Source organism: Hakea prostrata, chromosome 11, assembly GCF_041222555.1.
Source record: "Hakea prostrata isolate BN-2017 chromosome 11, UWA_Hpros_2, whole genome shotgun sequence".
Taxonomy (NCBI): domain Eukaryota; kingdom Viridiplantae; phylum Streptophyta; class Magnoliopsida; order Proteales; family Proteaceae; genus Hakea; species Hakea prostrata.
This window is the reverse complement of record NC_142610.1, coordinates 3,032,110-3,046,004: the sequence shown is the minus strand read 5'-3', so window position 1 is coordinate 3,046,004 and position 13,895 is coordinate 3,032,110. Positions and strand designations below refer to the sequence as shown.

At 39.1% G+C, this 13,895-nt stretch overlaps 1 protein-coding gene across 2 annotated transcripts in view; it reads left to right on the top strand.

Moving 5' to 3' along the window:
- Positions 1-1,305: 1,305 nt before the first annotated feature.
- Positions 1,306-13,895, top strand: part of DPB (Transcription factor DP) — a 29,278-nt gene continuing 16,688 nt past the window's right edge. The window contains exons 1-5 of one of the 2 annotated variants that reach the window (XM_089139036.1): positions 1,306-1,629; positions 1,776-2,025; positions 2,541-2,620; positions 3,238-3,281; positions 9,775-9,837. In XM_089139036.1, coding sequence (XP_088995162.1) covers positions 1,778-2,025; positions 2,541-2,620; positions 3,238-3,281; positions 9,775-9,837 — 435 coding nt within the window. In that variant the 5' untranslated portion in view covers positions 1,306-1,629; positions 1,776-1,777. The remainder of the gene's footprint in view (positions 1,630-1,775; positions 2,026-2,540; positions 2,621-3,237; positions 3,282-9,774; positions 9,838-13,895) is intronic. The other variant, XM_089139037.1, reaches the window with a different exon arrangement.

Here is a 13,895-nt window from a genome sequence, read left to right as displayed (position 1 = left end):
AGCCTTGAGAGTTGTTCCATGTATACATCCTCTATAAGTGTGCCAATGAGGAACACATTTTTGACATTTTGTTGGTAAATTGGCCAATAAGTGGAAAACAGATTTTGAGTAAGCTTAAGAACAACTAAAACTTTGGTTAAAGGCAAGGAATTTGAAGGAGTTTTCAAAGTGGATTGAAATGACAGATCTTTTTCGTGAATCATCGATCCATGAAATCTAGAGATTCACATTGGTACCCCAATAGTTTGAGGCGGGGAATGATAAAGAGAGTCCAACAATCCATCTTGGTTTTTCAGACATTAACCCTATAATTTCACAACCTACTTGTAAAGAGTCCTATCTCTTTTTTTTTGGTAAACTAAAAGAGAGAGTCCTATCTCAACTACTTATAACTATTGTGAAAAATTCTATCTCTATAAAACACTTGAGTTGCTTCTATAAATAAAATTGCTGACCTCATTGATAAATAATAGAGTTTCAAACCAACTACCAATTATTTAATCTCCGTATTCTCGAAACCTCCTTGTTTTGGAATGTCACGAGAGCTAGATCCATCTTTTTCAACATTGACCCTATATTTCCCAACTTACCTGTAAAGAGTCCTATCTCAACTACTTATAATTGTTGTGAAGAATCCTATCTCTATAAAACACTTGAGTTACTTCTATAAATAAAATCACTGACCTCATTGATAAATAATAGACTTTCAAACCAATCCAATGCTTAATCTCAATCTTCCAAACTAAACTTGTGAATTCTCCAGCTAGATCCTCCACTTACTTAAACTTGAATTGTTATTAAAAATCTAGTAGGGGGTTGGGGCTAACCTTTTGGATCCTCACCTAAATGCCATATGGCACAATGCTCCCCGTAAAACCACATAACGGTTGGGGCCCATGGATGAAATTTTATTTTTTTATTTTTTGTTTTTTTTCAAAAAGTGAATTTCACAAAGATGCGAATCCGGGTTAGGGGCTAACCATTCAATATCGGGTAGGGATTTCGATCTCAAGAAAGTTCATGTGTGAGGTTTCTTTTGATAGAAACGTGTATGAAATATGTTGGGTTTACTCAAAGATAAAGATAAAAAGAAAGAAATAATTTCTAAAATATCAATCAAATCAGAAGAATAAAAAAAATAATAACGGACGGCGGGTTGGGAGTTGGGACTTGCTGGTCCTTTGATATTTCTTGGTTCGTTCTCCTCTTTAGATTCCGGTTTTGGTTCAGTCCAGGGGTCCATCCGTAAAACTCGTATTAATTAATCAATTTAAAGAAATAAACGGAAAACTTTCCAAACACCCCTCTTCCCTCTCTTTTGTTCCTTTTATAGTTTCTTCTTCTATATCACACGCTCTGACCGACCGAAAAGTATTGAAGTATTGAACCAGTGTGTTCTTCCGTTCCTCTCACTGCTTTAACGGTTTCTAGTGTTGGCGCTGGTCTTTTCACTGATCCTTGTTTTTCAATTCATATATATATTACATCTGTAACCTGTTACAGCACATAGAGAGATAGAGAGATAGAGAGAGAGACCTATTTGGCGGTTACTGTTTAATCCTTTAACAGATTATGTGTGACTAAAGTTCGTCGCTTGTTGATGTTCAGACGTAGTTTTCCTTTTTAAAGGTTTAATTTGATTAATAATTTCAGCTTCTTCTGGGTTTCGCTCCCAGGAGGAGATCTTACTTTGTTGAGTTGTTTTTAGGTTATGCAGTTCCCGCATGTCGTGTCTTTCTGTTGATTCTTGTTAATTTTAGAGAGAAATCTTGCAGGAATGGTTGTTACGGGTGGGAATCATCAAGAAGATGGGGAGAAGAATACACCCAATATTTCAAGAGGAGGGGCTACGAGGTCTTGGGGAACCACTATCTCCGGTCAATCGGTCTCCACCAGTGGAAGTGCCGGGTCTCCATCGAGCCGGAGTGAGCAGACTATGGCTACCCCCACCGGTGAGAACACTTTTAGCAGATTGAATCAGCTCAACATTCGTGGGGATGAATCTGGATCCCAAGGCGGCGTTGTGTGAGTATATATCGCTTATTTCCTTGAAAATACTTTGCATCTCGTAAATCGATTAAATGTTGGGTGGGATTTATAAATGTTGTTTGGTGCTTTGATGAACAATTGGAGTCAAATTTGTATTCGATGACCTGGATTGTTGAGTGACTATTTCAGTTGCTGAAGATACCCTAAAATTTGGGATGTCATCAAGTTGGTTATTGTTGGGTTATGAAAAAACCCTTTTCCTGGTACAAATATTGTATGAAAGAACTTTTTTTGGTTAGAATTAGTTTATGAAAGGCCTATTATTGAAGTTCTTCTTCCTCTACCATCCCTAACGTTGCAATGAAGAAATTAGGAGCCAGTGGTCTTACTTTCTGGTGCCACTTTGTTTATGCTTTGTGGTGGTGGGATATAATCATTATCAGTGAATTGTCTGTTAAGTGCTGTTTGTCTATACTGAAGTGTACCCCCTCTACCCCAAAGAAGGTAGTATGAAAAAAGGAGGGTTTAAACTGATGTTTTAATTTAAACAGCGGCAAGAAAAAGAAGAGAGGTCAAAGGGCAGTTGGTGCTGATAAAAGTGGCCGGGGACTTCGCCAATTCAGCATGAAAGGTGACTTATCCTTCAATATTCTTGATTCATTTGGTTGATTATTTTGTTTCCATATAAAATGGTTGAAAGGAACTTTCTCCAATATGGTAGATTTTTCCAAAGATACTTCTGGGGTAAAATGCAAAACCAAAACCTGACATTCAAATTAAGAAAAATTTCACTTGCCAGGGAATAGTGTATAATTCAAGAGTCAGGGTTCTATTGTCAATTTTTATTATTAAAGTAGCAAGTACCATGATTAGGACCTCTGCTTAATATATAAGGTTAAAACTAGTGTTAATCAAAGTTCAGATTTTGGCCATAATGATCTTAGGACTTGTACTAAGTGTTTGTCAGACTTGAAAAATCCGCCTATCTTTTGAAGGTTTCAGTTCCTATGATAGTGGGAGCTGGATATGGAGACATTTATGAAATTCCAGGATCAATATTCTACATAAACAGAACCAATCCTTGGTAGCTTGGATTCTCAAGATCCTGATTCTTTCTGACTTGGTATATGGATTACAAAGCGTCAATTCCATTTTGGTGTGGGATGGGATGACTTCTTGTTTGTAAGCCAATTTCTGTATATTTTCTTGCTGACTTTGTCTTTTATCATTTGTTTGGGCTGTTTGTAGTTTGTGAGAAAGTCGAAAGCAAGGGTAGAACCACTTACAATGAGGTCAGTGGCTTCTGAAATTATATATATATCCATCATTCATATTATTATAATTTTTTTTGTCTTCCTCTTTCTCTTTATGTTCTTTATTTTCTGGTTACAAAAGACTATTTTCCCCTGTACCCATTTAGTTACCATGAGTTTGCCGTTTGCTAGATTCTGTAGTTAGCCCTTATTTTCCGATAGAGCCTGGTTAGATTAATCATCTTGTGGTCATACTGGTCTTGTTTGTATGGTTTCTACCTGTCTAAAGTGTTCTTGAACTTCATGAGTTGTCATATGTAGATATTATTATTTCAAATACTTGGGATTGCAAATACATTTCTTGAACCATAATAGAAAACAGGGAAAGTTGTGTAAAATGAGAGCGTATACAATTATTCAGATTTTAGTCTGTATGGGTAGTTATCTTAGAAATGCTGTAGATTAAGAGTTGCAGTGGAAACATGGTAATGGCAGGTAACTAGAATATAATATGTATGCAACTGCTGTCTCACATGGATACCTATTATCAAGCAAAGTGCTGGGTAAACTAAATTTGAGCTGTCGTTCTCTGTTAGTGATTTGACTTTTGATAGGTTTTCTTTGCATTCTTATCTATCTAGTAATATATATACATGTACACACACACACACACACACACACATATATATATATATATTTTTTAACTTGAAGAAGACTAAAGGGAGTCTTAACTGTCTTTGTGATGGTTATTAGCTGTATTGTATTATGTCATAGTTAGCTTTGGATTTATCATATGAAGCTACTGTTGATGTATGTGGTCCTACAAGTTGTTCAGTTTTATATATTATGTACAAAGACTTTCATTACAGACTTGTGAGTATAATAATCTGAGTCCTTTTCTTATTTTTTAGATTTGTCTGAGTGGAAAGTTCTGCTTATCTTATGGCATGCTTTAGGTTGATAATCTATGATTCTATGCTTATCATATTTCTAGCTCCATTATTTCTTCACTGCCTAAACTTGGATACAGCTTCTGCTGTGGAGCAGGGGGTATGGTTGTGTACATTTGCTCCCTTCAGATCCTGCAATAACGGGGGCCTTATAAAGTAGGATATACTCTCCCCCCATCCCCCCCCCCCCCCAAAAAAAAAAAAAAAAAAAAAAAAAAAAAAAAAAAGAAACTTACTGCCTTTGTCCATATTTGCAGCCAGAAATTTGAAGTCCCCATGGTTCTAATGACCACATGATGCTTTGTTCTTTGGTCATATGGTCCATCATTGAATGGGGTTGTCTACTTGGATCCTTTGCCTTCCAATCACTCTATTTGAGGGCATACATTCAATCCCTAAGCAACTCATGTCTTTTTTCACTACTTCCCTTAAAGTTATTTTAGGTCTGTCCCCATGATGCCACCTTACTTGAATGACTGCATAAGGCTTAGTTTTCCAAGATTTCTAAGGCTAGACTAGTTTTTGAGGCCCAAATCTTGATTTCAGCTATGGTGTATGGGATGTTTTCTGAATGGATTTCCTGATTGGGTTTGGACAGTTAGGACTTTGAATTTCCTGGTTAGGGCAATTGGAATGAAATGATCTCAAGTATGACAAGGTGTTAGTTTTGGAGAGATTTAGAATGATGGAATGGGGGCAGGTTCTTGACGTGGGATGAAAAATTGGGAATGAGGTGAAACTTGGAGTGGATGTAGGTAATGTATAGGGATATGATCCCCCAAGTGTGGTTGGGTTTGGATGGCTAAATTGGGAGATAGATGGGTTCTTGTTTTGGGGGGTTTTAGGGGTTAAAACAATTCAAGAAAATATCTATATCTTGAAATTGGATGGTCAGAATGGGGTCGAGCTGGGATCTAAGATCACTAGGGTTGGGGGAATGATGTACTAAAAGTGTAGGACAGATCTAACGGTTAGATTGGCATAGATCTTTGAATTTTGGGTCTCTTGAGAAGTCCAAAAAATAATAAAAAAGGATGATATGAGAAGGGATCGAACAAGTCCAAACAGAAAATATAAGGCTGCCAATTGTACCTGTTTGGTGCCTTATGGATGTTGCAATTCACCTGAAGATGGAAGTCAAAGGCTAACATATGCAGTCACAGTCAAGAGTCTAAACTTGATTACACTTAGAACCTTCTTAACGCTTGAATCCTTAATGCCAATTGACAGAACCAGAACATAACGCGCAAGAGATGCTCGAAGGAAGCTTTGTATTTATTCAAAATCTGATCTCTCTGCATTGAGGGTAGGGGTCTATTTATATATAATACTCTGAAGTTTTAATCTGATTTGGACTTTTAAGTTGGACTCTAATTTGAAGAAGCCAACTCAATAAAAGGGCGTACCCAGTGCCGAAGCTCCCACACTGTGGGGTCTGGGAAGGGACTTTCTAGGCAGCCTTACCCCTGCTTTTCGCAGAGAGGCTGATTCGAACCCGCGACCTCCAGCTCACTTCGAAGAAGCCAACTCAATGCCAAAAGGAAAATGTGAGAGAGAGTACAATGATTCCAATAATTTTCATTGCTTTGCGAGTAATGTACAATGATTTTTTATGAGAAAAAGAGATCACTGAACCCTATATTTAAAATCTCAAAATAGCCCTAGATGACTCTCTACTAATGTCTAATACTTACGGTCAAAATTGGAAACCCTAAAAGTTCACTTAAGTAAAAATAACCCATGGGCTATTTATAACCCATAATGTTCAAGTAAGATACAATCCTTATTGTGGAAGGTACAGCGGAGGAACCAAGGCAAGGAAGTCATGTTGTCAAGTGTGATGAGCCATTTAGGTCGACAAGCTGACCCGAACCTTAAGGATTATGCACTGTTAATGGGAGAGAGAGAGTATGCATTGTAAGGGAGTGAGGGAAGGTGAGTTGGAATATAGCCATTGGCTGGGGATGATTGGGGATTGTCAGGAGATGACTGATATCTAATGATTAGGACAGCAAGGGTCTTTCTATAGCCAATTACAACCATAAATGAGAATATAGAAGTTTATCCTCATCGTGTTCCTTCTCCTATCCTTCCCTTTCCTTTGCTCTCTTCTGTCAACTCTTGATTCAGTGTCTTACATCTGAGATCAGACCTCAAGTCAAGCTGCAAACATATAATTATAGGTGGTCTCTTGAATTATGTGGGGATACATTCAGCTCATGGCCAGGTGTTGAGGGTTGGTTAAGGAGGTCGAAGGTTCCAACCACCCAAGTCACTGCTGTTGAAGTGGCTGCTGGCGGCCCAACATGGGAGGTCTGGTTGGAGGTGGGGCCTTTGGTAGGATTGTGCATTATCATCAGCCAAATTTGGAGAAATGGAAAACATAGAAATGCAGTGGAGTGGGGAAGGAACTCTGACATAAAGCTAGTTTCAACTGTTGCTTTCAAGTAAGATCTCAGTATAGAACCCTGCGTCAAACCTGACAACCTGTTTGGAAAGAAGTTGGCCATAATGTTCCCAGAATAAGCTTGCAACTGCAAGTCAACCCTAGGTGCTGGTTTACCCAGTTTGTCTCCTGAACTATTAGAAGGATGGAAGAAAGGTTAACTGATCTACTGACTAGTCAATACATTCAATAAAGCGTACTCCTGTAGTCCTGTACTCTCAAATAAAAGGATAATGGTCTCACACAGCCTGCGATCACTATCAATTGAACGGATGAACTTTGGCCTTCATAATCTAGTTCTAAAAGTAAATGATGGAATTGATCCAGTGAAATTCTTTTAAGTATGTGTTCATTTTCAGCTTCAAGGGCACGCAATTGGCTAACTTCTACAGTAAAGTGCATTTTCGCACTATTTCAAGTTGAAAGTGGACATCCTTGAGAAGAAAGTAACCCTGTTTGAAGGTGAGTTGCTTGGCTTGGGCAATCTTATTGAAAATTTGCAATACTCCCAAGGTTTTTGGGGCTATGTGGCATCAGGTGGAGAGGAAGGTTCTGACTAGACTTACATGAAGCTGATGACATTTCTGTCTAAATTAATAGGATATTTAATTTCTAATTAGCACTTCCAAGCTCTAACTCCCAAGATCACATAGTTTGACTAAATTGTCTTGAGGTAATCTTTTTTTTCCTGGGTTCCTGTCGTTTGGAAGTTTGCTGGACATCTGCCAAGTTTTAATTCCATTTGAAGTTCTCAGTCATTTCAACATGGAATCCCCCTTAAACTTCTGTCTCTACAAGCCTGGTTTATGTTCCCAATTGAGACCTTAATATTTCAATTAGTCACTCAGAACATTTCTTAGATTGGTGGGCCTCAGTTTTGATACCACAAACATGTCTTTACTTGATCCTGCAGACTGTGGCAACCAACCATTGCTCTTCTTGCCACAAGAAGAGTAAGTTTGCTACAACTTGAAATAATTTTGTTGTCTTAGTCAACTATTTTAATTGATTGTTTAAGAAAAGTTCTCGAAGTTGTCTTATTTCAGAAGCAGCTCAACTCACTACCCTTAAACTTGGAGATGGTTCTCCAAATCTTGTTGGTGTTGCCCTAGATTGAAGAGGTTCAGTTAGGGCCAACTTTCCAGAATCTCAACTTGAAAAGTAAGGGGTTCAAGTTTTTAAGATCTGGGGTAGTTCATAGGGATACACAAGCACATTGATTATGATGGTTGGATAGTTTTGGAGAGATTTAAGAGTAATGGGGTGTATGGATGGATGGGCAGGTTCTTGAGATATGGGATGAAAAGTTATTGGAATGGAGTGAAACTTGGAGAAAACTTAGGTAATGGTATGTAGGGATCATGCCTAAAGTTTTTGGACCCTTCTATGGTTAGATAGGTGTAGTTCCGAGTTCAAAATTTGGGTTTTTTGGCAGAGTATGAATATACAACAAAGGGGTCTAAGCCCTTGGATTTTGGATGGTATTTTGATGTATACTCTTTATCGAAGATGGGAATGGCATCATTAGGCTATGGGATGGATTTCTAATGGATTCTAATGGTCTTCTTTGGGTTGGAGTTATATGTTTTAATGGCTAGGGTGAGTAAAATGAAAATAAAAAGAAAAAAGGAAATTTAGAGTTGGGGAATTTCGAAGGCTAGAAGAGCAATTGGGATGGGGATAACTCAACTTCTGTTTCCAAGGCTATTCATGAACATCAGGTTGAATGAGGAAACATATTATTGGGAGAAGAAACAAGGAAAAGAGAAGTTAAGAAATCACACAAGAAGGACCCGGGGGGGGTAGCTATTCATTGTACCCCATTGGTAGCAATAAAAAACCTCAAATTCAATTCACCCTCTAATTGGTGGGGGATGTTATATACATATATAAATAGATATATAAGCCTTGCAAGTTGCAAGGTGGTCCTTGCTGATTCACACGGGATTCCACGTGCCCCATGCTACTCTGGTCAGAGTGTAAGCTAGTGATGCTTTCGGCTACTGGACTCTCGCCATCTAGGGTGCAATACTCCAGTGCTTCGCCTAGCAGCACGACTCTTGTATTGCTCTCCACAACCCCATTTTTATGGTTTAGGGCGCTTCCATTTCGCTCACCGCTGCTACGGGAATTACTTTTGCTTCCTTTTCCTCTAGCTACTAAGGTGTTTAAGTTTGCTAGGTTGTCTTTTGCCTGCCCATGGATTCAGCAGTAGTTCGAAAGGTTGACCTATTTTGGGAATGTCCGGATCTATGCTTATTTTCAACTCCCCAAAGCATTTTGTTGCTTAGCCAAGATATGGCCGAGATGGGCTGAAACCATTTCGAGACCAAGGGTTTTGTGGGGGTTAAAACTCAACATGTTATGGGCTGGTCAAAACTACCGAAACTTGTCGAAACTACTGAAATGGGGTTGGTTGAATTGGTCATAACTTAGCAATTATTGGTTGAGACTACTGAAATTTCTGAAATATTGGTTGAAATTATTGAAATTTAATATTGTTGAAACTTGTCAAAACCTGGGACTTTTAAAATTAGCCTATGGATCCATCTTGGTTTCTGGGAAATTGAGGTTTAACCAAAATTTTGGCCCATCTTGGTCGGAATTTGAACTATCCTTCTAATCACTCTAGAAGACTCAAAAGGTAAATAAAATCAAAACAGAATTCTGGCTAAGAACTACGTATCCTAGTCTAATCAAACACTAAATCTAATATTGAATTTAATACCTAATCCCGTGTACCATCATTACTCCCACTTTATGGTCTTATGTACTAGGCCCATTACATCAGGAAACCCACAATTAAGAAGCTTAATGTCTACAGAACCCACCAATGGGCCAATATTAAGTATTTCAGAGCCCAATTGACTCTTTTGGACATTCTTTGCTGCATCACTTTTTCAGCTGTTCTACTATTTTAGGGCATCAGTTAGACAGTTAGTGCCAGAGTAGAATATGTTTATTATGCTGAATCTTTTCTCTATTTTATTTTAACAAATATTGTTTTTCTTGGACCTGATCCCGATGCCATTATGGGTGTTATTGTTTGCTTTCTGGCTTCCCATTTTCACACACATCTGAAGTCAGTTTTTTCTCGTTGGTGTTACCTTAAACTAAGTTGTAAGAATGTTTCCAGGTGGCAGACGAACTTGTGGCTGAATTTTCTGATCCTAGCAGTAGTCTTGCATCTCCAGACCAGGTAACATAACACAACTGCTCATGAGAATCTCCTGCTTTCCTCTCATTGTGCATCAAAAATACTGACGGTTTGGAAGAGTTACGCCTGTTATTTGTGATGAATTTGAGAATTTCATCTACAGATCTAATTGGACTAGTTGATTAACTCTTGTTATGACTTATGAGACATAAGCCTTATACCTTCTCCCTCTTTCTACTTCTCATTTTTTTTTATTTTGTAACTCACATTTAATCTCTGGAAGAGGGAGAATAGTCCAGCCCTAAGGATTGTTGCCTGCCTAAGGACTCCCCTGTGGATGCTTGGTTGGCCAACACCAGTGACAACTGACCAGCAGTCATCAAAGTCCCAGACATGATTCCTTAATGGAGTCCAGCTTCGATACAGTTTGATACTCCCAGAGAGGAGATGACAACAGCAGCACTCCCCCCCCCCCCCCCCTTGATTGTTTTATATTAGAAAAAGAGGGTATACAGAAAAGACAGCTTCCTAGAACCCCAAAGGGAAGATCCCATCAAAGGAAGGCATTCCCTTCTACTCAGGTTCATCACATTCTAAAGTACAACTGAGCTGTTATATCCTTCTGAATAGGGTCTTCTAGCTCCCCTGAATAACCATTAGGTGTCCACTCCACCTAGCTCTGTGTCAACTTGATGCTAGTCGTGAAATTCGCTGGCTGGTTTTGCTCCCTTCTCACATGCACAAATACCTCCACATGAAGGATGGCTCCCATCTGTCTTATTTCCCCTTTTAAAGGTTGGACTGTCTACGGTTCCTGGATTATCCCATTGATAATGTCTATTGCCAACTGGAATCAGATTGCGTAGAAACAGCCAGCAGATCTTTTGGTATGCAGATCCTCAAACCTTCATAGATTGCTTACATCTTGATAGCTAATACTGAAAGCAGTCCTACTTTACCTGCAAAAAGCCAGAATAGGCTTTCCCCCATCATGCCTTGTCACACCTCCATAAGAAGCTGCTGAATAGATCAAAGCACTTTGGCTCAATTGCTCATTGATGTACCAAACTAGGGTTAGGGTTAGAGTTTAATGGTTTATTGATGGGGTTAGGTTATGTTGATGTAGGGGATTCAATCAGTGAACTCTTGGTGTTTTGTTGATGCTGGATTGTTGCTCTATGTTGATGGTGAAACAGCAAATTAGGGTTTGGTTTCTGGGATTTGGAAGCAAACTCCTGGGAGATGGGCATTTGACTGGTTAGAATTCAATGATCGAGCCGAATATGAATGGTGTTATGAAGATATGGCAAGTAATCTGTCAGCTCTGTGGAAAATCTTGAAGGTTGCTTTGGGTTTGTAGACATTTTGGTGTTCCTGGGAAGAACCAGAGATGGCACGGCAAGTATTTGATTTCCAACAGGGGCAGGGGAGTGTTTGATCAAGTATTGTCTGTTGTTGATGGTAGAAATGGTCTGTGGGTGATTTAGGTCTTGAAAAATTGAAAAAAAATTGGTTTCTTTGTTTTTTCTTCTCAAAGAAAGGGGTGGGCTTGAGCTTAGCTTGATGTTTAGAGGATTAGAAGAACACGAATTGGGGTTGGAGATGATTCACTTGCCATTGTCCAAGATTGATGCAAGCCTTCCCAGTCCCAGAACAAGTCCAATACCAAGTGGAGGTCCAAGGGAGCCACCTAGTTTCAATTTCAATTGCAACTGGTCATTGAGTCAATCCTTCATGGAATCTGATGTCGCCATGAGTTGATAAAATGCTTTCAAGATTGTTTGACCATGTTTTTCTTTGTGACCCAACCTCAAATAAACATGCTTAAGGTTGAGGTTGGCCTCCAACTTAGTAGTGTCTTGTTCCACGGTATTGGCTCTTTCTCTAAAGACTTTCAGTCTACTTGACTCTCTGGTCTCCCTAAGGAGGACTAAATGACCCTGTTGCTCCTGTTTTTGTTGGGTTCGTGCCTGTGCATCCACTACTATATCCAGCATCTAGTCAATGAGTTAATGCTTGATGGGATCTGATGTCACTATGTGTTGATAAAATGCTTTCAAACTTGTTTGACAAGGTTTATCTTTGTGACCCAACCTCAAATAAACATGTGAGGTCCTTAAGCATGCTTAAGGTTGAAGTTGGCCTCTAACTTAGCTAGTGTCTTGTTCCATGGTAGCGGTTCTCTCTCTACAGGTTTTCAGTCTAGTTGACTCTCTCTTCTCCCTAAAAAGGGCTACAATGACTCAATTGCTCCTGTTTTTGTTGGGCTGGTGCCTCTGCATGCACTACTATATCCAGGACTCCAGGTATCCAGCATCTGGTCATTGAGTTAGTCTTGATGGCATCTGATGTCACTATGTGTTGAAAAAATGCTTTCAAGATTGTTTGACAGGTTTCTCTTTGTGATCCAAACTCAAAAGAACATTTGAGACCCTTAAACATGTTTAAGGTTTAAGTTAGCCTCCAACTTAGCTAGTGTCTATGGTATTGGCTCTCTCCCTATAGAGTTTCAGTCTACTGACTCTCTGGTCCCCCTAAGAAGGGCCTCAATGATCCAAATGCTCATGTTTTTGTTGGGCTTGGTGCGTCTGCATCAACTAGTACATCCAAGATTGTGGTATCTTTAATTATAATGGCTTAGTTTCAATTTTGATTGCTTTCTTTGAGTTTACTATATAGGTCATGGGCTGCCCATGTGAGAGGTATATTTAGTATGTAATTTTCTTGTATTAAGGCTTGTTCTAATTAGGAATTTTAAAGCAGTCCTTGTTCGGGTCAAACTATGAGACCTCGTAGTTGTTGAGTTCTAGTAGAGTTTGGCTAGAATACAAGTCCAAGTAGGAAACTCAGCTCCTAGGCTCCTAGCATGTACGAATAAACCCCTCCACTCGTTGGGGAGAGGTAGTTCTGATTGTTGGTAATAAAGCTTCTGATTAGAGCGCTGTGTGTGTTTTAGCATTGATTTGGTCAGTGCTAGGCTCCTAGCATGTACGAATAAACCCCTCCACTCGTTGGGGAGAGGTAGTTCTGATTATTGTTAATAAAGCTTCTGATTAGAGCGCTGTGTGTGTTTTAGCATTGATTCGGTCAGTTAGTTTGAGGATTCAAGTGGTAGCAGCTTAGCATGTCTGATTCTGTCAATAAGTTTGAAGAATCAACCCTAGGAAGGTTCTAAGTGACGTCCAGCTCAGATCCTTGATGGTGGCTGTAGGAGAAAGCCTTCGACTACCATCATGAGCAGCATTCTAGCTTCATCCATGACAATTCTAGGTCCAACCTGGTACTATTGGAAGCTTCATCAACCCCTTCCCTTTCCACATCTCTTATTTTTTATTTTAAATTTCTTGAATTTTTGGATTTTTCTAGATACCCAAAATTCAAGGTTAGAGCGCTGCCAAAGATCTATCTCAAACTTTCTGAACATCATTGACCCTAGTATCGTTCAATCCCAATGTCATCCCAAATGGACCAACCAAACCGTGGATTTGCCTATCCCTGTTATTGTCACCCTATTTTCCGTCCAAAACCAAGAGACCCAATATCTCCCAAACCACTCATCTAGAACCATTGACACTTGAAGAGATGATTTTAAGGAACAAAATATAGGCTCCTTTCAAGTTTATATCCTATTCCCCTAAGTTTTCATCCCATATCAAATCTACCATCTCAAGGAATTTTTCGACCTCCCATGGGATGGGCAAAGTATCCTTGATACTCTAAATATCCTTCTATGTTTAATCATTGATATCCCATCAGACAAACCAAACCACAACCAGGGAATTAGATCCACAAATTAGGAATCTATTGGGAAATTACAACCCATAAACTCTAACCAAAGCTTGAAATTCAAGTCTTGCGCTAGAGATCCTTGAAGCTGCAGCTCTATTTTATCAAGGCTGCATCAAGGATCTTGGACAGCAAGCCAAAAAGTTGAAGATGTACTTGGGAGGAAGAAAAGAGAAGAGAAGAGGAAAAATAAGGTTTGGAATTTCAATCCTGTATGCATTGCTCAACAGCTTTAAAGCTGGAAATACCTTTTATTCTTTATTTAAATCGTCTCTACCTAGTAGGGGATGTCTTACATATATCGACCCAAAGTT